The 27,255-nt window shown below is 36.1% G+C and overlaps 2 protein-coding genes and 1 long non-coding RNA gene across 10 annotated transcripts; all 3 read right to left on the bottom strand.

Annotated features, from left to right (window-relative positions):
* Positions 1–1,273: 1,273 nt before the first annotated feature.
* Positions 1,274–4,462, bottom strand: LOC149409103 (uncharacterized). Of its 7 annotated transcripts, none has more exons than XR_016305267.1 (3): positions 4,040–4,462; positions 2,252–2,409; positions 1,274–1,677 (listed from the first exon to the last, which is right to left on the bottom strand). XR_016305267.1 is itself a non-coding variant. In XM_089650126.1 (3 exons), the coding sequence occupies exons 1-2, from the start codon at positions 4,440–4,442 to the stop codon at positions 2,321–2,323; spliced, it is 492 nt and encodes a 163-aa protein (XP_089506252.1). In that variant the 5' UTR covers positions 4,443–4,462; the 3' UTR covers positions 1,274–1,677; positions 2,294–2,320. The 7 variants fall into 7 exon arrangements, 3 of the variants coding, with proteins under 3 accessions (XP_089506252.1, XP_089506254.1, XP_089506251.1); XR_016305268.1 differs by having other exon boundaries at positions 2,260–2,409; XM_089650126.1 differs by having other exon boundaries at positions 2,294–2,409.
* Positions 4,463–7,563: 3,101 nt separating this feature from the next.
* On the bottom strand, positions 7,564–10,589 carry LOC149409102 (uncharacterized). 2 transcript variants are annotated; one of them, XR_016305266.1, is made up of 3 exons: positions 9,912–10,589; positions 9,733–9,811; positions 7,564–9,650 (listed from the first exon to the last, which is right to left on the bottom strand). It is a non-coding gene; the product is annotated as an uncharacterized LOC149409102 (long non-coding RNA). The 2 variants fall into 2 exon arrangements; XR_016305265.1 differs by having other exon boundaries at positions 7,564–9,811.
* Positions 10,590–14,173: 3,584 nt separating this feature from the next.
* Positions 14,174–23,008, bottom strand: LOC149409101 (uncharacterized). Its single transcript, XM_089650147.1, has 4 exons — positions 22,800–23,008; positions 22,471–22,685; positions 17,689–17,747; positions 14,174–14,311 (listed from the first exon to the last, which is right to left on the bottom strand). Exons 1-4 carry the CDS (start codon positions 23,006–23,008, stop codon positions 14,174–14,176), a joined length of 621 nt encoding a protein of 206 aa, XP_089506273.1.
* Positions 23,009–27,255: the final 4,247 nt, after the last annotated feature.

The raw sequence follows: 27,255 nt of genomic DNA, 5'->3' as shown, positions 1-27,255 counted from the left end.
TGAATGCCATTCTTGGGTGAGTTTTTCTGTTCATTTGTATTTTGGTGACTGGTTTGTTATTTTTCTCCCTGCAGAGATAGTTTATTAATCCACAATATATTTTTCATAGGGAAATATTATATTCCCTAGATGATCTGTGCTACCTACACGCCAGATCATCATCCATAAGTTTGGTCCCACGTAGCTCGGATATATTGCTAGCGAAAATTGATTAATATTTAGTGATTTAGATTTGGAAACATGATAAATGGATGTTCTATTCACGTAATTTTTTTGGTGATTTAAGAAGTACCTATCAGTACCAATTTCTAGCATACATAAATAATTTTTCTAGCATTAGAAATTTGCGTATTTTTTTGGTAAATTTCATTAAAGCTCAAATTACTTAATATTATTTAGGTATAGTGAATTTAGTTTCGTTTTTTTACGTATTCTTTGGTAGATTCGAAACATATAATATATTGGAATTGTCGTAATTTTTGGAGAATTCTTATTTACAATACTTGTTAAAACTTGGGGATGATCCTTTTTGAATAAAAACTGGTTTTCTTGACACCACTTTACATTTATTTCAAACTATTGAAACAGGTACAATATTTATAAAGAACTGTGCGAATAACACTGCTACGATCGCTCTGACTTATGAGCTTGTTTATTATCGAGTTATTGTTGAGAAAAGAACGAAAAAACACATAATGCGAGCCTTTTTAAAGACTTCAAAAAACCACCACATGTAAATAAAACATTTGTCATCGTGATGTCTAGCAGTAAAAATGAAACCTGCTATACCGACCAAATTGACACTATTTTCTAAGCAAGGACTCACACCATTTTGGTTAAACGTAGTAACTTCAAATTTCTAGACTACAGATGTCGGTAGCCTGCAAAATTGAACATATTGCCAGGGGGCGGGATTCAAAAATTGCACTAAATTTTTGAATGATAATCTATTTAAAAATAAACTATAAACCAAACAGAATAAACTAAAAATTCTTAATCTAAATATACCACAAAAATACTAACAAAATAATTCAAAATAGCAGAAATTAACAAAATAAAACCCCCTTTTTTTTATGCCCTGCTGGTAAACTTATAAATTTAACTGTATAAATGCTGTTGAATTACTCTATTAATTAACTAAAAATAACTAGAAAATTATTAATCCTATTAAATAACCAAAAAAAAATTCAAAAATGACTAAATAACACACGTCTGCATACTAATTTTTACATATTTAAATAGTTCAATAACACAAATAATATAGTTTACACTGAACACAACACAATTATTGTTCCTTTTTTTTTTTCTTTCTTCTCAGGTCTTCTGCTTGATCCATCCAAGGTGGAGTCGAGAAGATAAGCATCATAGTGTAATGTACATAATCAATCCTTGGTAAGGTCCGGGACGTCAATTACAGGTTTAGTGTCTGAATCCAGGGGCATCAGACATATCTTTGTGATGGGCCTCACAAAGACTCCTTGAGGTGTTTTTAGTGTAACAACTCGTACTACTCCATCCGCTCCAGGGTGTGTATGCAGAATTCGGGCCATTTTCCATAAAGGTGGAGGTAAATGATCTTCCTTTAAAATCACCAGATCGTCTTTTTGCAGTGCCCGTTGAGTGCTGGTCTGCCATTTAGTTCTCTTTTGTAGTTCCATCAGGTAATCTTGCTTCCATCTAGACCAAAAAGATTGAATTAGCGAACTGATCCTCTGATATTGAGTTAGTCTGTTGTCCGGTATCGCCCGGACGTCTCTCTCAGGAATGATACAGGATTCAGTGCCTATAAGGAAATGGTTTGGGGTAAGAGGTTGGTAATCATGGATGTCGTCGGATAAGGAAGTTAATGGACGGGAGTTCAAACAGGCCTCAATCTGACAAATTAAGGTATATAAGAGTTCAAATGTTAATGAAGAATTGTTAGTGATTCTATATAAATGGAATTTTGCTGATTTTACTGCTGCTTCCCACAAACCTCCCTGATTAGGGGCTCGAGGGGTTATGAACTTCCACTCAATACCTCTGTTCACTAAATAATTTTGAATATTGTCGTTGTTTTCCCTCAAGCTGGTGTACAGCTCTTTGAGTCTGCTGTTAGCTCCTTTAAAATTACTAGCATTGTCGGAAAAGATCTTTTCAGGTTGTCCCCTACGGGATATAAACCTTTTTAAACTGTTCAAAAAAGCATTGCTAGATAAATCCGAAACTAATTCCAAGTGAACAGCCTTGGTTGAGAAGCAAATAAAGATACATAAATACGATTTTGCGAGGGAAGCCTTCCTCAGCGTCCCACTTTTAATTAGAATTGGTCCGGCGTAATCTATTCCGGTGATAGCGAAAGGACGACTCGGCGTAATTCTTTCGGGTGGCAAATTTCCCATGATTTGATGACCGGTTCGGGGACGACATCTAAAACATACAACACATTTATGTAATATCTTTTTAATAGTATTTTTACCAAAGATGGGCCAAAATTTTAATCGTATTTCAGCTAACAAAGCTTGAGGTCCTGCGTGTAGGTTTACATAATGGTAGTGACGTATTATCAATTCAGTTAGCTTATGTTTAGCCGGCAAGATAACTGGGTGTTTTTGTTGGTAAGATAAATGTGTAGCCAAATTCAACCTACCGCCTACATATATTAGACCATCATGTAAGAAGGGATTAAGAGATTTTAAATTACTTTTCTTGTTGACGATGCCATGGTTTTTTAATTCTTTCAATTCCTTTTGAAAGGCGTGTATTTGAGCTGATCTTAATAGACATTTCAAGCCTGATTCCAATTCAGCCACACTTAAATTGTCTGAAATTTTACCCTTAACACTTCTGCAGTTATTGACAAATCGCAATACATACGCAGTAACTCATTTCAATTTAATAAATGATGAGAATTTTTCAAATATCTCCCATTCTTGAATATCTGTGGATAATAGAATATTTTTGCCTTTGAGTTCAGGAGGGTTTGAACACGAAATATTTGATATAGGCCAAGCGTTGACTCCCTCGGTCAACCAACTTGGTCCATTCCACCATATTGCAGAATTTATCAATTTATCTGTAGTGGTTCCTCTTGAAAGTATATCTGCTGCATTGTCGGCTGATGATACATGTCTCCATAGATCTGGATCACTAAGTTCTTGTATTTCGGCTACTCGGTTTGCAACGAAAGTAGCCCATCTCGTAGGTTGACCTTTCAGCCAGCACAACGTTATCATGGAGTCACACCAATAATGTGTGTCGATCTCCACTATATTTAACGCTTGTTTTACGTTTTTAATTAATTTAGCCAGTAGCACAGCACTACAAAGCTCCAACTTGGGCAGGGAAATACACTTCAATGGCGCCACTCTTGATTTGGACGTTATTAAATGTGAATGCCGCTTACCGACATGGTCCACCGACACCATGTAAACGCAGGCTCCGTAAGCTTTCTCAGATGAGTCGCAAAAACCGTGTAGTTGTAGATATGTAGATTGCCTGCAAATAATTTTTCTTGGTATTTTCAACACATTTAGTTGAATTAATTCTTGAAGGTAGGACCTCCAGGGTGCTAATATTTCATTAGGCAATGGATCATCCCACGCTGCTTTAGACTGCCATAACTTCTGCATTATCAATTTGGCTACAACTATAATCGGTCCTAGAAGACCTAATGGATCGAAGGTTGATGCGATGCAAGATAATATCTGTCTTTTACTCTTGGTTCGACTTGATGGTTTCATTATTACATAAGAAAAATAATCAGATTCATTATTCCATATTAATCCTAATATTTTCTCAGTCTTTGGATTGTCAGTAATAATTTTTTCAGAATTGCCTGATTCGGCAATCTTAACTTGGCCCGACTCGGCTGACAACTCCAAGACATTGGACCTCCATTTCCTCAAGGTCATCCCCGCAGACAAAAAGATGTTGATTAATTGCTCTTTTAACTCTCTACAGGATTCCATGTCATCTCCTCCGGTTAACAAGTCATCCATATAGAAGTCATTTTCAATGACCTGACTAGCTCTAGGAAAATTTATATTGTTATCCATACCAATTTGCCGTAGACTTCTAGTGGCTAAGAAAGAGGAAGGCCCCAGACCATATGTGACTGTCTTCAGACGGTAATGCTTGAGCACCTCCTGCGGCGACTCGCGCCACACTATCTTCTGCAGGTCACGGTCCGCTTCACACACATTAATCTGGCGGTACATCTTCTCGATGTCAGCCGTCAGTACTACTTGATGTTTCCTGAAATGCAATAGTTGGGTGTATAAGTCCTTTTGTATAACAGGTCCTGTCATCAAGGCGTCATTGAGAGAAATTCCATTTGAAGTTTTGGCGGAGCCGTCAAAAACGACCCTCACTTTAGTAGTAGTGCTTGATTCTTTTATTACAGCGTGATGAGGTAAAAAATAGGATTCACGATCCCCCTTTGACTGGTCACACACCTCCATATGACCTAATTCCTCATATTCACGCATGAATTTTATATATTGTGTCTTCAATTCGGGATTTGACACAAATTTTCTTTCTATATTTTTAAATCTTTTTTCAGCAGTGAGCAATGAACTTCCCAGCTGATCAATGCATGCTCGACGCGGTAAATTTACTACGTATCTACCGTCGTCTTGTCTAGTATGAGTACTAGCAAAACTGGCTTCACAAGCCTTTTCTTCATGATTTAGAATCTTAGTGGGATTAATCTCCTCCAATTTCCAAAATTTTTCTATTTGGTGACTTATTTTATTTATAGATAAATTACAACAATCTGATACAGGCCTTTGCTTTGGGTACATGTGGATTGGTCCTGATATGATCCATCCCAGTTGCGTACGTTGAAGTGTTGGTCCCGATTCGAGTTTCAATCTATCGTTGGTTAGGATTTCCCAAAAGCTCTCCGCGCCCAACAGGATGTCGATGGGTGCAGCTATATTGAAGTTCGGGTCAGCTAGCTCCAATCCTCGTGGTAACTTGAAGTCTTTTTTCGCCATTGTCACTTGTGGTAAATTTGTTGTAATCTCCTGTAAAATCAGACATGATATTTAACTTTTATAATCAGTATGAAGCGAATTCATCTCCACTGAAATTCTCTTTTTTATGTGAGTGATGTTATTATGGATCCCAGAAACGGGTTTGTTTATCAATTCACATGGTAAATTTAATTTATTAGCAAATTCTGCTCTCATAAAATTTGACTGGGCCCCTGAATCAATCAGAATGCGGGCTTTAAAAATTTTATTGTTACTACCCACAACTCCTATGTTGGCAGTTGACAATAATATTATTTTTTTTGCTTTATCCGATGCAGAAAAATTCGATACTGAAACCTCGTTATCAGCATCCATATTGGAGGCCTCCCGCAGAGGTACCTCATTGTGTAGTAAGGTGTTGTGATTATCTTTGCCACAACGCCTGCAAGAAAAGGTTGCCTTGCAACTCTGTGCCTGGTGATCCACCTTTAAACATTTAAAACAAGCTTGGATTGATTTCGTAGCATCAATCCTCTCATGTAATTTTAATTTCAGAAATTTTTTACAATAATAAATATGGTGACCTTTCTCGTTACAATAAATGCAGCTGTTAGCCTTTACCGCTAAAAATACTGATGAATCTTTTTTGCAATTATTGTTGCCTAGTTGTGTTTTATGTAAGCTAGAAAATTTTTTCTCAGAAGCGTTCATCAGTTCCAATACTTGGGCTCTAGCAGATAAACATTTTAAGAATTCCTTTAACGTCGGTAATTCGTCTTGTAATATATATTGTTCCCAATTTTTTCGGGTAGCTGTGTCTAATTTATTTGATTTTATATAAATAACCAATGGATCCCATTGATCTACCTTGACCCCGATATTTTGTAATGCCTTTAAACTAACGTTTGTTTCATCAATTAGATACCTCAATGCTACAGGCTCTTCTTGTTTCATGTCTTTTAATGAAAATAGAGCTTGGATGTGTTTATGAACGGTAGTTCTTAAATTTGCATAACGTTCATTTAATAATTCCCAAGCGGAAATGTAATTTAATTCAGAAATTTCTAGATTAGCAATTATCTTTAATGCGTTTCCCTTTAAAGTTGATTGCAAATAAAAGAATTTTTGTACGTTGCTTAAATTACTATTGTTATGGACTAAAATCTTGAAGGTTTCGACGAAATTAACCCAATTTTTCTGATCGCCATGAAATTCTCGTAATTGGAGGTTGGGTAGTTTAATTTCCACCTTACTTTGATCGACGGATTCGATCGCACCTTTGGCCGTTGCCAAAACTGAGAAATATTGGTTTTCGAAAGCTTCTCGTTGACTATAATTTTCAATTTCGTCTGAATCCGGTAACATTTCAATTTTCTGTTGAACTGCTTCGAATTCATCTAACAATGATTTCACCCGCTCATATCTTAATTTAATTTCATTTACCGACAATGCATTTAAGGAATCCGCGAATCGGGTTAGTTTTCCTTTGATTACGCCGCGTTTGTTTATTAATGACTTCATATTTTCCATTTTTAATTATATTTTGTTAATATCGGTTGACAATTATTTTATTTTAGCAAACACCCGTTTGAAAGAATACCACGACAATCTTGACAATACTATTTGAGAACACTATTCAATAATATTATATCGTCGGTGCATACATAATATGAACAATGTAAGCTTTAGTACATTCTGAGATAATCGATAAAAACTGTTTAAAAAAATAACGAAACGGAAAACGAAAGTTCTATTTATGAACAAAGTAGGAAATATACATTTTATTCAGTAAAATTAAATGTTATTTGCAAATATTAATTATTTTGTATCAGAAAATCACATTTTAATGCGATTTTGCTCACATGGTTCATATTCTGTGCACGGTTTTCGTCACATTGTTCATTTTCAATAGCAGCTGTCAAAATATTTCATTCAAGTCTTGTGTTTAAAGTAGAGATTTAAAATGGGAGACTATTATCACAAAATATATTATGTGAATGTAGTGGTGTGCAAAGGATATGACATTTTGTTTTATTATTTATATCAATTTTTGTATAATATTTTGGAAAAGTATAAATTATGTGAATGAAACTTTTTATTTTAAGATTCCCAAGTTTTAACGACACACATCTTTGTTATCACAACACCCATATTTACACAGAAGAAAATCCATCTCTAAAATATCTTAAAGATAACTAACTAACTAACCATCACGCCGTTTCTCCGCAGGGGTAGGCAGAGAGGACGGACCGCCAAACAACTCGGTCTTGGCACACATTCCTTGTCTCGTTCACATTAATACAACGTCTCATACATGCTCTTCTATTATTCTGACTCTTGACATGGTCCGACTCAAGTATCTGATTCACTTGGTCGTGCCATGTCTTTCTTGGGCGTCCTCGCCTTCTTCTACCATTCACATTCTTAGAGCTCTGCTAATTAAAACTAGTAACCTCCTGACAAGTTCAGTGAGTGGACCATTGCTCTCATTTTTCACACTAGTTTTAGTAAGTTTATTCTTTAAGAATAAATTTAATAACTCGATAATATTAATAGCATAAAATCATACTTCAATGAAATACATAATAGTAAAATAAACACAATATTATATTTTTTAATGATGTTTTTATTGGAATATAATTACTAAAAAAGAGGAAACATAATTCACACTTAAATTATTTGTTTTTTCTCCCACAATTCTACACATAAGTTAGAGAATCATAAAATGGGTGATGATCCTTATCTATTACCAGTTTTAACTCTTGCAAATGCCTGAATTTAGAATCTGATAAAGCAAGGGGTTTGGTGTATAGAGGCAATGGGGGAACATAGCCAGTCTTGCGGCGTTGGAGCAATTCCAGCCAATCCTTCGACTGGTCTAATTTATAGAGGATATCCCCCGACGATAAGTATTTAAGAGCCCTCAAATCTGTGACAACGGGATCCCCTACTTTCTTTCCCGGTCTCAAAGATGTTAGGTTTGTATTCAATGATTCGTAATTTAAAAAAAAGTCGAAGTGGACATTTTTTATATTGTATGGCTGTTTGGGTCGAGCCATTTGCATGCGAGATAAATAATCACTTGGAGAATATATTGGTGGCTTGAAGTAATGCTCCAGCACCGAATGGACATTGTCGGCTTCCATCATAGTATGGCCCTTCTCCAGAAAAATTTGATCTATTGTGACTGACGACCTTTTAGAGTAATCACTCAATGCACTTGCCAGTATTCTGTTCCGATTTTGGTAATTGCAACCATCGGAAATAAGGATGACATTCTTATACTGTAGGGGTAAGCTCTCCAGGTAGTTGATTATACAACTTGTGAATTCATTCGCGGTCACACCTCCATCTGCTTCATGCCACGTGTAGAGAGTGACATCTGCATTGTTTAGGACGTATAATGTGAAGTTGTGGAGTTGAAGTTTCTGCTTGTAGTATACAGCAGACGCTAGTAATTTGGGACATAACAGTACACTCTGCAAGTCCATAGTGACAACTAATGTAGTCTCACTGGCAGATTCTTTTGCTGCATTCTTAGCAATTTTCGCTTAATCCTTGCGTATAATATGCTGCTCATAAACTTCTCCTCCAATAGTACCGCATTTAAAACCCACACAAATATCACATTGATCTTTGCGTGGGTGGTGAATGGAAACCTTTTCAGCTTTTAAAACGTCACTGAATAAGTTTCTGTTGACTTTTGGCACATTATTTTCAGTGCACCAAATACTGAAGACTGAAAGCATGTGTTGCTTCGATAAAAAGAACGATTCCACATATCGTCTATTTGTTTGTGATCTGCAGTAGTGACTCGGAACAACTGGCAGAAGATTAAGCCATTTTTTAATACTATCCACTGCTTTAGTATGCTTGGCAACTTTTTTACTTACAGTGTTAGGGGATACGTTATCCTCGTCATTGACAACTTGATTATGATAGCTCCACCTCCTGAAAGTGCTTTTTGTAATGCTCAACGTATTCATAAACATTTTGTGACACACCTTATATTTATCCCCGTCCTTGGTAAACAGATATACATCACGTCCTTGTGTCTTTTTCGTGCAATCTGCGCTTTCACGACGACGCTGTCTTATAGCACGTACTGCTACAAAGCCCAGGAAATAAGCTCTCTTCTCCGACCAAGTTTTCAATTTCCAAAAACTGTTGAATGTGTGCAGGCGATCCTCTTCCGTTATTTTATGACAATAAAAAGAATTTTTAAGTGCAAATTTGGGTTGTTCGTGTTCACATCTTATTCCCATAGACTTTGCTGACTTCAATTGGCTTTGCTCATATTTCCCGCAATGCTTTTTATATCCGACATACTCTTTGCCCAAGACTCTACATCTCTTATTTTTTTTAATCTTCTGAACAAGTGAATCAGAATCTAATGGTAAAGAAACATTTGTATTATCATTTTCTGGGATCCACTCTCCAGTTAATTCACACAGACTTTTGTCTCCAGAGATAACATCGTTCCGTGTGGAGCCAATGTTATTCGACAGGTTTGGAATAAATTCTCCAGTCACAGGACATAACATCATGTTGTCATACATTTGATTGACTGGTTCAAGATCTTCAACATCCATTTGATTGACTGGTTCAAGATCTCCAACATCCATAACCTCTGATACAGAACTACGTATCGTACTTAAACGTACAATCTCCCTCGTGCGGTTTCGGTACATTCTGGAACAAAATCAAAATTAAATACATAATTCAACATCTTTCCTGCTACAGTACTAGTACAGTAATAAAAATATGAACTCACATAAAAATTTTTGAACTTGTCAGCAAACAACAGTGATTTCTCTACACGTTTCTCTTATTATAGTCAAAGATATATTTATCTGTAAAAGAAGATACACAGATTGAAATATACATTACATAGTACGCACAAATATGACAACAATATAGTAAAATATAGTTAAAAGACAGACAAATACTTACAGATGCCAGTCAGATGATAATGACATGTAATGCTTAGAATAATCATGTATTTCTCTTATTTTTGAGTTAAATTTTAGTATTAAACTTTCCCTGAAACATAAAAACAAAATAACTTTAATATTTTTCCACATTGTGTCAAAATTCGAAGTTTATCACAACACTGGACTCAAATTATTGACGCTTCAAAGGGCAGCCATTTTTCATAAATCCTCGGATGACATTTTGTTACTGTTTTTAGGAAAATACGTGAAATTTATAAAATAAAACATAATAACTTACCGCTACTTTATAAACCAAATGGCCACGAACCGTCAAACAATAATATTATGTCGGATTTATTTATTTATTCACTTCAAAAACAGCTAGAGCGTGTACAAGGTAGAAAATATGCGGGAACAACTTGACAACTGTCAGTGTAATCATAGATGTAGAATATGAACAATGTGACCATAGATGCGGAAAAAAGCGCACATTTAATATGAACCATGTAAAATAAGTTCACATGGTTCTTATTGAGATGCAAAATTTTGACTGCCTGCACATGATTCGTTTTCTATCTCCATAAATATTGGTTATTAGGACATGGTTCATATTGTAGAAGGTGGAGAAAAAAAAACTAAAAAAAACTGTATATTTAGTTCATTTTCGTCAAAAACGTTACATTGTTCATATTATGTATGCACCGACGATATTCTTATTTTCAAGTGGGTAGTGATTTTATTTATAATATTGACTCTATTTAAGATTTATCTCGTTTAAATTACATGAGACCTGAATAAACATAAAATGGATGATAGGAAGGAAAGCACTGAATACTTATCTCAGATTTGCGATGTGGTCCACTTTCCTTAATGATTTCCAGTTTCAATCAATTTTGTATCCTTTTGGCTGCTGGTTCTTTGTTTTTTTTTACATACAATCTCCTGATCGTAATCTGGTTGAAGGATCAAATGTTAAAACTTGGGGACGATCCTTTTTGAATAAAAACTGGTTTTCTTGACACCACTTTACTTTTATTTCAAACTATTGAAACAGGTACAATATTTATAAAGAACTGTGCGAATAACACTGCTACGATCGCTCTGACTTATGAGCTTGTTTATTATCGAGTTATTGTTGAGAAAAGAACGAAAAAACACATAATGCGAGCCTTTTTAAAGACTTCAAAAAACCACCACATGTAAATAAAACATTTGTCATCGTGATGTCTAGCAGTAAAAATGAAACCTGCTATACCGACCAAATTGACACTATTTTCTAAGCAAGGACTCACACCATTTTGGTTAAACGTAGTAACTTCAAATTTCTAGACTACAGATGTCGGTAGCCTGCAAAATTGAACAATACTTACAACATTATTGTATACTTTTTTTGGTTAAGAATATTTTGTCATCTCATTAAAAATGCCGAGAATTGCTGAAGAAGTTTCTGGAGATATTCAGGATAGAACGTTGACTCTTTTGACGGCAAAAAAGGAAAATCTTTTTTTGCGGATGAATGAATTGTATAATTTATCAAATAATTTAAATACCTTCGAGTCAAGAAAAAATGAAGACTTCATGACAAAGTCGGATATGATTGAAGACTTGAGAGTTCAGTTTGAAACTGTTATTGACAAACTTAACGACCGTCAGTTGACTTTGGACGACTCATTTAAACCGGATTTCCAACAATTAAATGCATTTGATGATATTTATTTGAAGGTCAAACGAAGTCGATTTAACCTTCAAAACGCGTCACGCAACGATTCGCGGGATCATTGTATTATTAAATTGCCACCTTTGGAATTACCATCATTTGATGGTAAAATGGGAAATTGGCCTACTTTCTACCAAGCTCTCAAATCTAATGTACATAATAATAGACAATTAACCGACGCCCAGCGTGTTCAATATTTAATTGGTAAATTGACACACGGCGCTTTAAAGGTTACTGCAGGCATTGTACCTGGAGGTGACACATACAATATAATCTGGAATGCTTTGGTAAACAAATTTCAAAATAAACGTGCACTAGGCACACATTATTTAAATAATATTCTTGATGCAAAAAATTGTACAAATACATCTGGCAGTCTTGACTTTTTTATTGAAAATTTTTCTGCATCAGTAGCAGCGTTAAAACAATTAGAGATTGAAAATTTAACTGATTTTATCTTATTTCATTGTGCATTTAGAAAAATTGATTTTCAAATCGCACAGATTTTCGAGCTGTTAGTCAGGAATAAAGAGATTCCGACATATGACGATTTAGTCTCGTTTGTTCAAGATCAGGTTAAGATTTTAGAACGTTTAGGCAATTCAAATGAAGCCGGTAAAAAACTGTCCACTACGTCGTCATTTCGTTCTAACAAAAATTTTAAATCGTTCCTTGCTAGCAACGAGAATGTACCTCGGTTTACGGCTTCGCGCACAAATTGTTGTCTTGTTTGTAATAAAACTAATCATACAATTAAAGATTGCGTTAAATTTAAAAATATGAGCTCTTCACAGGCGCGTTTTGAATTTATAAAGTCAAAACATGCTTGCGTAAATTGCCTTAGTGGAGGGCATACAATAAACGCGTGTAAATCGGTTTTAACTTGTGAGTTTTGTAAAAAACGTCATCACACTTTCTTGCATTTTGGCAGTGATGATAACAATGCTAAAACTCCATCAAGTACCCACGCACACACGTCGCGAACATCTACAGGGACATCTGAAAATTGTGATACACAATTAGAAGAACCTCCGCTAAACATAAATAACTCATGTTCCCTTTCTGTGAAAGCGACACATAATACGATTCTATTATCAACCGCGCAAGTATTCGCAAAGAGTAAAAATGGAAATAAAGTTATTGTTCGGTGCTTAATGGATAACGGTTCACAGAACAATTTAATTACTGTTGATTGTTGCAAGATCCTTAACTTACCAATCATTCCTTTAAACAATTCCTTTGTAAAAGGAATCGGTTCAGCATCCAAACCAATTTTGGGTTACGTTTATTTGGACATTGAGTCCCGCGTGTACCCGAATAATAAATATAATATTTATGCGCTTGTCATTGACAGTATTACAGATCAGCTACCTAATCACTATATAACCAAGGGTGATATGAGTTACTTAAAGGGTATACCTCTCGCTGACTTAACGTGGAATATTCCTGGATGCGTGGATATAGTATTAGGTGCACAACTGTTCCCATATATTTATCTAGGGAACAGGGTTGAATCTGGTAACGGCGAACCTCCGGCATTAGCAACAGCTTTCGGTTTTGTGTTAATGGGTGACTACCCTAGTAATGTGCTTAATACAAGTACGTCATTTTCAGCACTTGCGCTTAATGACTTAGTACAAAAATTTTGGCTGTTAGAGGAAATACCCAACATGCAATTTCTAAGTCCGGAAGAGACGGAATGTGAGAATTTATTTATATCATCCATTTCTCGCACCGCCGACGGAAGGTATTCTGTTGCTTTACCTTTCTGTAAAGACCCGAAGCAATTGGGTAATTCCCTTGCTACTGCTCAGCGCCGATTTATGGCTTTGGAGCGAAAATTTAAACATTCACCGGCTTTGCGGGAGAATTATAATAAAGTTATTCATGAGTACATTGAAAACGGTTATTTAGCAAAAGTTTCAAGGTCGGATATTACCGATGACGGATATTACATTCCGCATCACGCTGTCACTCGCCCGGATAAACCTATGCCTCGGATTGTACTTGACGCGAGCGCTAAGACACATACAGGATTGTCATTAAATGACGTGATTTATACTGGTCCGAATTTGCAAGCCGATCTTTTTTTGCTTCTGTTAGACTTTCGTCTTTTTCCCATTGCTATTACTGCAGACATAAAGCAGATGTATTTGCAGATTGAGGTTCCAAGCAAGCATCGCAAATATTTGAAAATTCTATTTCGATTCGCGGACAACGATCCCATACAAACCTTTCAATTCAATCGGGTCCCTTTCGGACTAACAGCTAGTCCATACTTGGCAATGCGCACTGTTCGACAGTTGGCCCAGGATATGAGACAACATTTTCCGGACGCTGCCAATGTGGCAGAGTCTAAGTTGTATATGGACGACCTGGTATATTCTATTGTAGATGAACCCAGTGCCGTACGTCTGTCGCGAGAATTGATCTCGTTGTTTAAGTCCGGTGCCTTTGATTAGGTAAAATGGACTAGTAATTCTTCAGTGGTACTTGAGAATCTTCCAGATTCTCACCGAAGCCCAGTGGACTTTACTGTTGGTTCTAACAATGCCGCTAAGGTGTTAGGCCTTTCGTGGGAACCAGCTGATGACAGCTTCTTCTTTACGTCTTCTTATGTTCAGGAGAAGTGCACGAAGCGGAACATACTCTCCATAGTAGCCCGCTTGTTCGATGTTCTCGGCTTGGTCGCCCCTGTCATTCTGTATGCGAAATTACTTATTAAGGAGCTATGGCTGTGCAACATTGGTTGGGATGATATACCCCCTGAGAGCGTTATTCAAAGGTTTTCGGCTCTCACACAGGAATTTCCTTTAATTTCGACAGTAAAAATTCCCCGCCATGTTGGCGTCCTAAAGGACAGTACAGTGCTCGTTGTCGCCTTCTGTCGATGCGAGCATGAATGGTTATGGCTGCGTGATTTATTTGCACACCACTGATCTCTCTGGAAATATTTCAGTGAGGTTATTGTGTGCGAAATCAAAGGTATCTCCCACGAGAGTGACAACTCTCGCTCGTTTGGAGCTTTGTGCCGCAGTTTTGATGTCAAAATTAATACAACGGTTCAAGATAGTTATCGTGCGCGTCTTTCTATTGCAGGAACATACGCGTTTTCAGATTCTACCATTGCGCTCTCCTGGATACATTCCTCACCGCATCGTTGGTCGGTGTTTGTTAGCAATCGTGTAGCTCAGTGCCAGGAAAATTTGTCTCCGGAAAATTTTTACCATGTCGCCGGTATTGAAAACCCGAGCGATTGCCTTTCTCGTGGCATGCTACCCTCTCAACTCGTTTCACATGATTTATGGTGGAACGGCCCATCATGGATTCGCCACCCACCTTTGGAATGGCCAGTAAAACCGTTTCGCCCCACCAATACCGGTGAAATGCCTGAACACAAAGTTAATGTGCTCACTGCAATGGTTCTGGGTGAACAATCGGTTCTGGGTGAACTGGCCCAGCGTATATCCACTTGGGATAAACTACTAAGGAGTGTCGTTTATATTCTCCGATTCATAAAAAAGATATCACCTTCCTCTGGAATTGTCAATAATCTTGTGACTGCTGAAAAGGCTGTACTTCGTTCCGTGCAAAATGCTCATTTTTCAAAGGATATTGCTGCACTTCAGAAAGGCAAATTCCACTCCAAAAGGCTTCAGGGTTTGTCTTTATTTCTTGATGAGGACAATTTGTTACGTATCGGGGGACGCCTTTCTAAATCGGACTTACCTTTTGAGGTTAAACATCCGATATTACTACCTAAACATGACTGTGTTGTAAATCTTATCATAGATCACTTTCATGTCATGAACTGTCATACCGGTCCAGGACTTCTTATGTCTATATTACGTCAGCGCTATTGGATATTAGATGCTAGGACGGTTATTAGGGCAAGGGTGCGGAAATGCAACTGCTGCTTCCGCTCAAATCCATCACATCCTACCCCAAAGATGGCAGATTTACCTTCATATCGTATTACTGAAGCAAAAGCCTTCGTTCACACCGGTGTTGATTACGCGGGTCCTCTACGTATTACGCTGGCTCGTCGGAGAGGACAACATTCGCAGAAGGCATATATTTGTCTGTTTGTATGCCTTGTGACCAAGGCCATTCATATTGAGTTGGTCTCTGACTTAACTTCAAATGCTTTCCTGGCTGCTTTCAGCCGTTTTATTTCACGGCGTGGCCCTGTGTCGTGCTTGTATTCGGATAATGGTACCAATTTTGTGGGTGCAAAGGCACAATTGGATGACCTTTACAAGTTTTTAGTTGAATCGGAATATGAGCCCGCGTTAAAACGAGAACTCGCCAAGCGTCGTATCGAGTGGAAAATGATTCCACCACGCGCACCCCATTTCGGAGGTATATGGGAGTCTAACGTGAAAAGCATGAAAACTCACTTATACCGAGTGATCGGAACTCAGCTTCTCACTTATGAGGAGCTTCAGACTGTGTTAGTGCAAATAGAGTGCATAATGAACTCTCGCCCGCTCACATCCGTATCTTCCGACCCTGATCCGGAAATCATAACACCTGCGCATTTTTTAATGACTACACCATTACAATACTTACCTGCATCTATCCCGACGGGCAGTAAAATTAATTTCGCTCAGCGCAAACGATTATTGGATAGTATGGTTCAGTCTTTCTGGAAAAAATGGCGTGTGGAGTATCTGCACACTTTGCAAGTCAGGCAGAAGTGGGCTACCCCTGATCATCCGATTGAGATCGGAACTGTCGTTCTAGTGGGACAGGAAGATTCCCCTCCGTTGAACTGGCCTTTGGGTGTAATCACTGAGGTCCATCCCGGATTGGACAAAATTGTTCGCGTTGCGACGGTGAAGACACGATTTGGGTTCTTCAAACGACCGGTTATCAAGTTATATCCCCTTCCGACTCAATAATTTGCTTACTTCTATTTTTTGTTTTTATTTTTTGTTATTTTTTTTGGTAGTTCAAATTATCTCCGACTATGCCATGATATTCCGTTACAGTTAATTGTACTCTTGTCAGTTGAACTTTATTAAGTTTATACTTTTCGTTCTGTTGAAAGCTTTTTTTTGGTGACCTTCCGACGTAATTCTTGGATATTATATGTGAATAGAGTCACTTGAAATGATTTGACGTTTATTTATTTGTACGTTGTTCTCTTACTTCTTTGCAAGTTCTGAGAACTTCCAAGGCGGGGAGTATGGAGAAGCATTAGATTTAAAACTTAATTTAAAATTATTTTAATATACAAACATAATTAATTAATTATTTTTTTTTAAATAGAATGGACAAAAAGCGACATCTCTTGTCAATTTCGCATAGTATTTTCTCTGCAGGTGAATGATAACCAAATTGCGGTCACCTGTTACATCTGTTCAGTAGATTCATCTGAGACATGATATTTCGTCAAAAGAGGTCTATTTAAGATAAAAATAATTAAAATATATATTTTTGACAAAATAAAATGTCACAAATTCGGCACTGTGTGTTACGATGAATGTGCTGATTCATCTCTATCATTAATAATTCTTCTCTCTTGTGAGCTGGTTATAACCTTTTCGAGTGCAAATGCAAAGTGATTGCTGATTGCTGCCTGAAACCGAAGCTGATGACAAAAATAGAAGACCTCCATTTGTGAATGCCATTCTTGGGTGAGTTTTTCTGTTCATTTGTATTTTGGTGACTGGTTTGTTATTTTTCTCCCTGCAGAGATAGTTTATTAATCCACAATATATTTTTCATAGGGAAATATTATATTCCTTAGATGATCTGTGCTACCTACACGCCGGATCATCAACCAGAACATTAGGGCGGAACGAAATTTTTTTTTTTCTAATTTTGTATTGGAATAGTTGTATTAAGTTGCCAATTGCTATCAATTACCTCAATTAAAAATATAAATAATTTCAGACAACGGTAAGAGCCCCCGCCAAGACATCGAACATTTACAAAAACGACAGTTTAGGGGATATTTGCGCAGCCTAGAAAATAGTACAGAATTTATTAAAATAGGTTTATATTATTTAAAAACATATTCAAACATAGTTAAATAGCTATTGCAATCAAAGATTTCTTTATTTTAATATACTTTGGCGCTGTAACAGAGGTGCAAAGTGCGGGACGAAGCGGGGGGCGGCACCTGATAATCTACGAAATGCAGTGTTTTGTTTAAACTACTGTCGATATTTGTCTCAGGTGAAAGGTCGCACGTCAATTACATTCACGAGTACTTATTGATAAACGTTTTTTAAGTTAATTAAACTGATTTCTAGAAGACAAAATTTAAAATGTCCGATATTTGGTGCAAGTGTAGAGTTGAAAGAGAATATCCTACCTACGTATCCTAATGTGATGAAATTCTACGAATGGGTTAGACAAGACTTAAAAATAAGGAATAACACAATAAAAGAACCTACGTATTTGGAAATTGCCGTAGTAGTTTGAACGAAAATTGAAGAATTGTGGATAAAATCTTCTATTCCAATTGTCACACACAAAATAATTTTACAGTTATTAAAAAGTAATCACTCGAAGTGTTATAATTTGAAAAAGTCTTTGAAGAAACTTAAGGAAGAAAAGTTAGAAGAGTTCAGAGTACAGAGTAGAAAGATTTTTGACATAGCTGCAAGTAAATGTCAAGAATTTGTAAGCTGTACTTGTTTGAGAGAAAAAAAAAAGTTCCAAAAAAGGAACAAATGTTTTTAGAAGACCAACGCACTAACTGATAATGGCTTTAGGAAGAACTGATCTTTTCCATAGTAAAAAAAATGCTGAATAGAAGATTACGTACTCTCAAACAAGAAATGAGGCATAATAGATAGGATGAAACTAAGAACAATAAGACAGAATGAGACGCGAGCAAATTTTAACCGAAGAAAGAGTACCAGAAATTCCTTCATTATATTTCGATGGAAGGAAAGACAAGACGGCTAAAACTGTTTTAAAAAGATCGAAGAGGCTTAGAGTGATTGTACAAGAGGAACATATTTCGATTATAAAAGAACCAGGTACTATTTATGTTGGGTATGGGGTTCCAACATCGGGCAGTGCAAGAAATATTGAAAGAGCTATCCACAGATTTTTAACGACTGAAAAGATATCACTAGATGGTTTAATGGCTGTTGGCTGTGATGGAAAAAACACAAATACAGGGAAAACAGACTATCTCGACCATTGCAATGGATAATTTTTCTCTTACACTCCAATGAGTTACCATTGAGGCATTTGTTTACCAATTTGGATGGTTCTACTGCAGGACCTAAATCATTTGCAGGTCAAATTGGTAAAGCATTAGAAATATGCGAGACGCTGCCGTTGGCTAACTTTGAGAAGATAGAAGGTGAACTACCTCCACAAATATCCACAGATCTCAGTACAGACCAGAAATATTTACAAGAAATTACTACTGCTGTCATAAATGGATCCTGGTCTCCTGGATTTATTAAAGAGAAGCCCAGGTAAACTACCCCATGCCCGCTGGTTGACAAGAGCTAACCGCATACTGCATTTGTATATTTCTACAGAAAATCCACAACAAAATCTTGTGACTTTAGCAACGTTTGTCGTATAATCATACGCTCCTGTCTGGTTTACTATAAAAACACATTCATCCTGCAAAGATGGTTCAAATCATTTATGGAAGCTCATTAACAGCACTAGATATTTGTCTAACGAGTTGTTAGCAATAGTGGACCCTGTTATAATTTGAAACAGTTACTTCGCTCATCCAGAAAACTTGTTGTTGAGTATGATAACAGATTCGCGTAAGCACATTAGAGAACTCGCTGCAAGACGCATTTTAAAGGCTCGTCAAGTTAATAAAAAATCTGTTTCGCGCATTTTTGAGGTGCCAAAAGTGAACTTAAATGCATGTTCTTACATAGACATGATTGACTGGCAACAAAATATATACGAACCCTCAATACTGATGAATATTTCCGATGATCAATTACAAGATCTTATTGAAAATGGAGAAGATACAGTGTTGAAGTTTATGAGACTGACTTGCCACACCCAGGCTGTGGAAAGATTTGTAAAAGTTGTGACAGAAGCAGTTCTAAGTGCATTCGACAAGACAAGACGAGAGGGATTCATAAAATCCAAATAAGCATCTCGAAAACTCATGCCAAAGTTTGAAACTAAAAATGGTTTTTTGCTATAAAAAATGATTTTATTCATACCAACATAACTTTCTTAATCTGTGTTAAATTTTGAAAAAATGTTTTTATTGACTAAAACCTACTTTTATTTTATCATTTCATGCATAACATATTATATTTACTTATTATTTTGTTTATAGGGTGTTTAATACAAAACGTCTATAAAACCTTAAAAAATAAAATTTCAAGTCTATGGCGGGACCTCAAGATGTCGAGTTAGAAGTTCCAAATTGAGAAGTGTTATTTAGAATTACATAAAGCAACTTTTACTTGGTATTCCAATTCGAATTTCGAAAAAAAAAAAATTTTAATACAAAAGTGTTCCACCCTAATGAACAGTGTAGCTAAATCCAGACCTATTTATTGTAACGTAATAAAAACAATTAAAAGTAGAACCTTTTACTTTTTAGCAAAGAGTTCCCAACCCTTAAATCTGCTAAGTAAGACAGATATAACAATTATGTCCACGAAAAGCACCAACATTTTGCTTTTGAGGTGGTACTAACCCTTCTCTTGTTTTCAAAAATTATACTTACACAAATTTAAAATATTAATTTTCAATTGTCATGTTCCATAATTCGAATTGTTTTCCAGTAAGGTAATGTGACCGGAGAGGTGGGCACTATATAAATGCCATTGCGGTAGGAACGAAGAAAATTCTCATGTAAAGACTAAACACAATCTAGACTGAAAATTAGTTTTTGCTAAGCACATCAAGCAAATTATTTCAAAATCCTACAAGAAGCTAGGGTTCCTGTTAAGAATAAGTAAGAATTCAAAAAGTGCCAGGACTACAGAAATGTTATCTATATTGGTCAGAAGTCCACTGGAGAATGCTTTCACAATAAAATATATACGTAGATTTAGAATATAAGATATACGTAGATTTAATCTCAAATGATCTACCAGGTAAGGATTGTTCTGTATATTACCTCCATATATAGTTCGTTATAACATAGATAATTGTAGAAATGTATTATATATTTGTAAAGCGCCCTTTAGGTGATTTTGCACAAAAACGGCGGTGAACAAAAAAACGGCGGTAAAGTTTATTATTATCTAATAAAATAAAAATTGAAATTTTTACGTAAGAAATACAACAAAACTACAAATAACATAATAACATTACATAAAAAGTAACAAAGTAGACATTGTTTCTACACTGCTAAATAATAAAATGGATGGTTAAAAATTGCTACCCGTCATTGGTTTAAATGTTCCAACGTGTTGGACTAGGCGCACGACGCTTCTTTATATAGAAGCCAACAACACTAATTCAGCAAATAACTTTCAAATCACTCGCGTATATCTAATAGGAAAAATTACTACTCATATTTTTTTAGCATGATTGTATTATTTTATAAGAACTTAAACTTATTTTTTCATTAAATTTTTATAAGCAGTCAATGATTCGTGCAAAAATAAACCCAGATTAAAAAAAATCTGCTCATCTCTCCACAAACTTTCCTCTTTTTAAATAGTTTTACTCATATGGTTATCCAGGTGAAATTACTAAGACATTGAATATAGATACATAATAGGTACTCTTATCAAGTATAATTTAATACACCTTATTAATTGTATCATCATTAAGCATATCTAAAAATAAAATAAAACATATTATTAAATGTATAAGAATAATATCGCGATTTCCACAATGGTTTACTGTTCTGAGGCGGCATGTTGTAGTTTTTGAAATGATTATCTAAATGTCTTTACATTGTATTCATCATGTTTGGAAGTTATTATAGCAAGTTATTGTTAGCAAGTTATTATTAATTATCACTTAGTTCTCTCAGACATGTTTCATTTTAGTAAGTATACTAAATAGTTGATGTGTTAGGGAATTATATAGTTTTGCACCATGAAATTTAATATTTCAATCTCCAAAAGATGTATTGAAATAAGTTATTACTCGGAATTTTCGATTTTTTCTCTGGTTTAGTATTTATGTTAAGCAGCGGGATATTTAGATATTTTAAAATAAAGCTTTTATGGATTGAAAATTTAAAATATTTCATATGTAGGAGTTCTAAACAGAACGTTTAGAATTGTCTTAAGCGTAAACTTATTTTTGGGATATGTTGAGCAGCTCTAAGTGAGTGATCAAGGCAGGTCTCTATTCATTGGTCCGTAGACTTTCATTGGCTCCAATTCCAAGATATTCCATGTTTATATTAAGTGTGTTATAGTAGGACAGAGGCATGCTAAAACTTGATAACGTACGTCCTCGTACGATTGATTCATTAGAATTCAAGTAATACGGGAGTTTAGTCATCCGACCAATCCCCTATGGATGTATGGAACGGTTATGTTTCATATGAGTCTTCATATGGTTCGTCAGCTGGCTTTTTTGAACAGTTGCACTCAGAATATGAAAAAAAAATTCTCCACTGTACATCAGTGTTTATTTCTTAAAACTTGCTTTTGGAGACCATGGATAGTTGCACTCGGAATATATAAAAAAGGTTACTCTCTAGAGTGATTCAGAATGTGATTCGTCAGAATACTTTTATGAGAAAATGAATTGTTGCACAAAGAACATGAAAAAAGTTTTTCTCCAGTGTGAGTGAGCATGTGTTTCGTCAGGTTACTCTTTTAAGAAAAAGAATTGTTGCACAAAGAACATGAAAAGGGTTTTTCTCCAGTGTGAGTCAGCATGTGGCGCGTCAGATTGCTCTTTCGATAAAATGAATTGTTGCACAAAGAACATGAAAAAGGTTTTTCTCCAGTGTGATTCACCATGTGGATCGTCAGACTGCTCTTATGAGAAAATAATTGGTTGCACAAAGAACATGAAAAAGGTTTTTCTCCAGTGTGAGTGAGCATGTGTGTCGTCAGGTTGCTCTTATGAGAAAATGAATAGTTGCACATAGAACATGAAAAAGGTTTTTCTCCAGTGTGAGTCAGCATGTGGCGCGTCAAACTGCTCGTTCGAGAAAATGAATTGTTGCACAAAGAACATGAAAAAGGTTTTTCTCCAGTGTGAGTCAGCATGTGGAACGTCAGACTGCTCTTATGAGAAAATAATTTGTTGCACAAAGAACATGAAAAAGGTTTTTCTCCAGTGTGAGTCAGCATGTGGCACGTCAGACTGCTCTTTTGAGAAAATGAATTGTTGCACAAAGTACATGAAAAAGGTTTTTCTCCAGTGTGAGTGAGCATGTGTGGCGTCAAACTTCCCTTTACAGTAGACGAATAATTGCACTCTGAGCATTTAAAAGGTTTTTCTCCATTGTGGGATCGCATGTGTACCGTCAAATTTCCCTTTTGAGTACACGAATAGTCGCACTCAGAGCATTTAAAAGGTTTTTCTCTAGTGTGAGTCAGCCTGTGGCGATTCGGATGGCTCTTTTGATTAAATGAAGCGTTGCACAAGGAACATGAAAAAGGTTTTTCTCCACTGTGAATCAGCATGTGGCTCGTCAAATATTTCTTATGGAAAGATGAATAGTTGCACTCGGAACATTTAAAAGACTTTTCTCTAGTGTGAGTCAGCATGTGGCGATTCAGATGGTTCTTTTGATTAAATGAAGCGTTGCACAAGGAACATGAAAAAGGTTTTTCTCCACTGTGAATCAGAATGTGGCTCGTCAAATATTTCTTATGGAAAGATGAATAGTTGCACTCGGAACATTTAAAAGACTTTTCTCCACTGTGAGTTAGCATGTGGCTGATCAAATAATTCTTTTGAGAGCATGAATAGTTGCACACAGAACATAAAAAAGGTTTTTCACCGATGTGGGTCAACATGTGCCTCTTCAAAAGCCCCTTAAGAGAAGCCGTAAATTGCACTCAGAACATGAAAAAGGTTTTTCGCCACTGTGAGTCAGCATGTGGCTCGTCAAATTTCCCTTTTGAGAATATGAATAGTAGCACTCCGTGGTTTCCACTGGTTGTATCTTCAGATCTGACGATAATTTAAAAAAAAGATTAATAGTTGGCTTCATGTGACTAATTACTTTCGTGTGTTAATAAGTGCAGAAAAGCATTCCAAATTCACATAAAAGTAAAAAAATAGGTTCCCACAGGAACAGGTGACTAATTTGTGCTTTGCACTTATTTATACTTTTGAATTGAAACGCCGAGTTGTATATGGATTTACTTTATAAAAACAATGTTTTAAGAAATAGTGTTTTCAATGTAATGTAAAGAAATAAAAATTATAATTCTATTAAAACAAAAACTATTCATAGATTATAGTTTTTAGCTACAGAAAATATTCATTCAAATTCATCTTAAAATATCTCATCAGTATTTTCAAACGTGTTGCAGCAGAATATACCATTGTATTGTAAGCTGTCAGAATTTACTACGAAATTACAGGTTTTAAACAAAATATTAGGTAGCTGAATCGTCATCTTGCTCCCTACATGCTGAGTTGGTTTTCTGTGATGTTCTACCCTTCAGGGTAGTCAGCCGTGGACTTCTTGCCACAGACTTCCAACACTCCTTGGATGGAAGATACCTCTTTCAGTAATACATAGGTTACTTGTTATTAACTGGTTTATTAGAATATCGCGTGTACAATATAACCGCGTTGGTCAACCTTTATCGGAACTAGCTAGATTCGATCTGCCAGAGGGATTCCAAATGAAACCTAACCTGAAGCTGAGATGCCCTCTGTCGTCGGAGGCTAAAACTAAGAGCACTGCCATCTGTGTCTAAAAGCCCGAAGCTTTATACACAACATCTTCCCCCTGTTAACTAGAAACCTGTCTACGATATTTCATTGTTACAGTATTATTTTTAAAATCACGAATCTATACAATCGCAAACAGATGTCACTAAAATCAATATTATTAAAATCAAGAACTAAATATTTGAAAATATATCATTACACACAAAATTAAATAATTCATTAAGCACTGACTCTACTCCAAAAAGATGTTGACTCTATAAGTAGCTGATTCTTTCCCTGGAGGTCATTTCAAAGACGTCTGGGACGAAGTCGTCCCGCCCATGGTGCTGGTTCATTTTGTGGTGGGCTTCTGTTTCTCCCTGGAGACCTGAAATCAAGAGAACTCCGGTTAAAATCTCTCAAAAGGAGTGACGTGTCAACCTCATCTGCCCAGCATTTCGTCATATCAGACGCGAAAGGTTCACTCTCTGCCTCTTCCTCTCTATGCTGCGGACATCCTCTCAGTTGATCAATATGCCTTTTCCACGACATCTGTGTCCCCACAATTTTAATAATATACAGTTTTTTTCCCAGTCTTTTTTCAACAATTCCTTTTGCCCAAGAACATTTATTCACTTGTCTGAAGTCTCTCGCTAAACACTTCTGACCTATCTGAAAACTTCTACAAACAACCCCACCGAAATTCCTAAACTGATTTTCTTGACTTTTATTAATATTCGCATTCGCTAAATTCTCTGTCGAGGTTGCTACGTTTCCTTCAAAACTTTTAGGTAAAAGGCTACTAAAGGTTGATTTTAATCTCCTACCAAACATTAGCACTGAGGGTTCAATTCCAGTTGTGGAATGTGGAATATTTCTATAATCAATTAAAAATTCATATAATCTATCTTTATAATTTGACTTAAATACGTTATTAACAAGAATTTTCTTTAAAAAATTCTTCACTGTTTTTACCGAGTTTTCTGCCTGCCCATTGCTTTGGGGATGACGCACTGGCGTTGTTAAAAACTCAATATTATTATACTCTAAGAAATCTTTGAACTCCTGACTAGTAAAAACGGTTCCATTATCAGTTACAATACAGTCCGGGTACCCAAAATTTGAAAAAATTCTCTTCAACTCATTAATCGTATGACTTGAGTCTGCTTTCGGTATTTCCACGCAATCTACCCATTTTGAGAAAGCGTCGGAAATAACTAAAAACATTTTCCCCGAAATTGGCCCACAATAATCCAGATGCAGCCTCTTCCATGCTGATCCTGAATTAGGCCAGACTGATAAATGACTCTTAGGTGGTAACGGCCTAACTGCTGCACAATCTTTGCAACTTTGAACGATTTTCTCTAAGTCCTTGTTCATTGACGGCCACCAAAAATAACCTTTGGCTAATCCCTTCATTTTTACAATGCCCAAATGCGATCTGTGTAACAAATCTAAAACTATATTCTGAAGCGAACTTGGAATTATAATTCTATGTTGCCAAAACAAACAATCATTTTCAATAGATAATTCATTCCTTTTCATCCAGAATTTCCATAAAAACCTATCGCGATTTACCCACTTGGGCCACCCTCTACGAAGATGCCCTAAAATTCCTTGAATTTCTGGGTCTGAGCCTGTCGCTGCGACTATACGCTTTACATCTAAGTGTTCACACTTTTCTATATAGCCTATGAAATCGGAACCTAGATCGTCTTCCGATTTTTCCTCTGAGTTTTCCAACGGCAAACGCGATAAATAATCCGCATGATTATTAGCGATTTCTAACCCAAAAATATCCATGAAATCTCTACCTACAATTAGATCTGAACCTCCCGCAACAATTATAAATGTAACATTATTGTTTTTATTTTTGAACTTCACGTCAAAAATAACTTTGCCAATAACTTTCAAAGGATTCCCTGCGTACCCAGTAATGATACGGTTATCCGCCAATAATTTTAATGAACCAAAATGACGCTTAAAGATTTCTTCCTGCATTACACTTAACGAAGATCCCGAATCGACCATCGCTCTAAAATGCTTGTCGTTAATTATAATGTCTGCTGTGAACGGTTTTATTGAAGCTATCACATGATTATTACAACAAAAATCCTCAACAATTGGATTTACACTATTTGAAAAGTTATTATTCACACAATATTTTTGCAGATGACCTACTTCATTGCATTTGTAGCATCTCGCATTGCGAAATTTGCATGAATTAGTACAATGACCCGTTTTCTTGCAAATTCGGCACTGGGTTTTCGCACCCGATGGTACTGTATACGTCGGTTTGTTTACAGATGAACTCGCGGCAAACTTTTGTTTATTGCCCTTAGAAAAATGCCTACTGCTAGTATTCTTACTGATGATGTTAACCTCTGATTTAACTGAATTATTTGGAACGTCTAAAACTGACATACTATTAGCTATTTCCTCTAGTTCGCTAAGTGACAATTTCAGCCCTTCCAAGTAAATCTTGTCTTTTATGCGACCCGGTGATAATCCAATGGCAAACATATCTACTAAATTTTTCTCCAACCTAGCTTCAAACTCACAATAAGTTGACAGAGACCGTAATCTAACCCCAAAATCTTTAATGGATTCGCCCGCCTCTTGTCTTGCTGAAAAAAATACTTCGCGTTCTTTGAATACTGAACGCTTTTTATTGCAATGTTTTTCAAGAAGTGCCCATAATTTTTCAAAAGATACGTCCGTAACTCTAAGTGGAAAACACAAATTTATCAACAAAGAGAGTGTATCCGGCTCCAAAAGATTTAACAGAAACGCCCTTTTTTTATCCGCGTTAATCTCATCATTTATAACGAAAAACTGTTCTAGACGAAGCTTAAACACGAACCAATCTCCCTCG

Source organism: Hesperophylax consimilis, unplaced genomic scaffold, assembly GCF_061612785.1.
Source record: "Hesperophylax consimilis isolate HC1 unplaced genomic scaffold, BYU_Hcon_1.0 scaffold_36, whole genome shotgun sequence".
NCBI lineage: Eukaryota > Metazoa > Arthropoda > Insecta > Trichoptera > Limnephilidae > Hesperophylax > Hesperophylax consimilis.
This window is presented reverse-complemented; position numbering and strand designations above follow the sequence as displayed.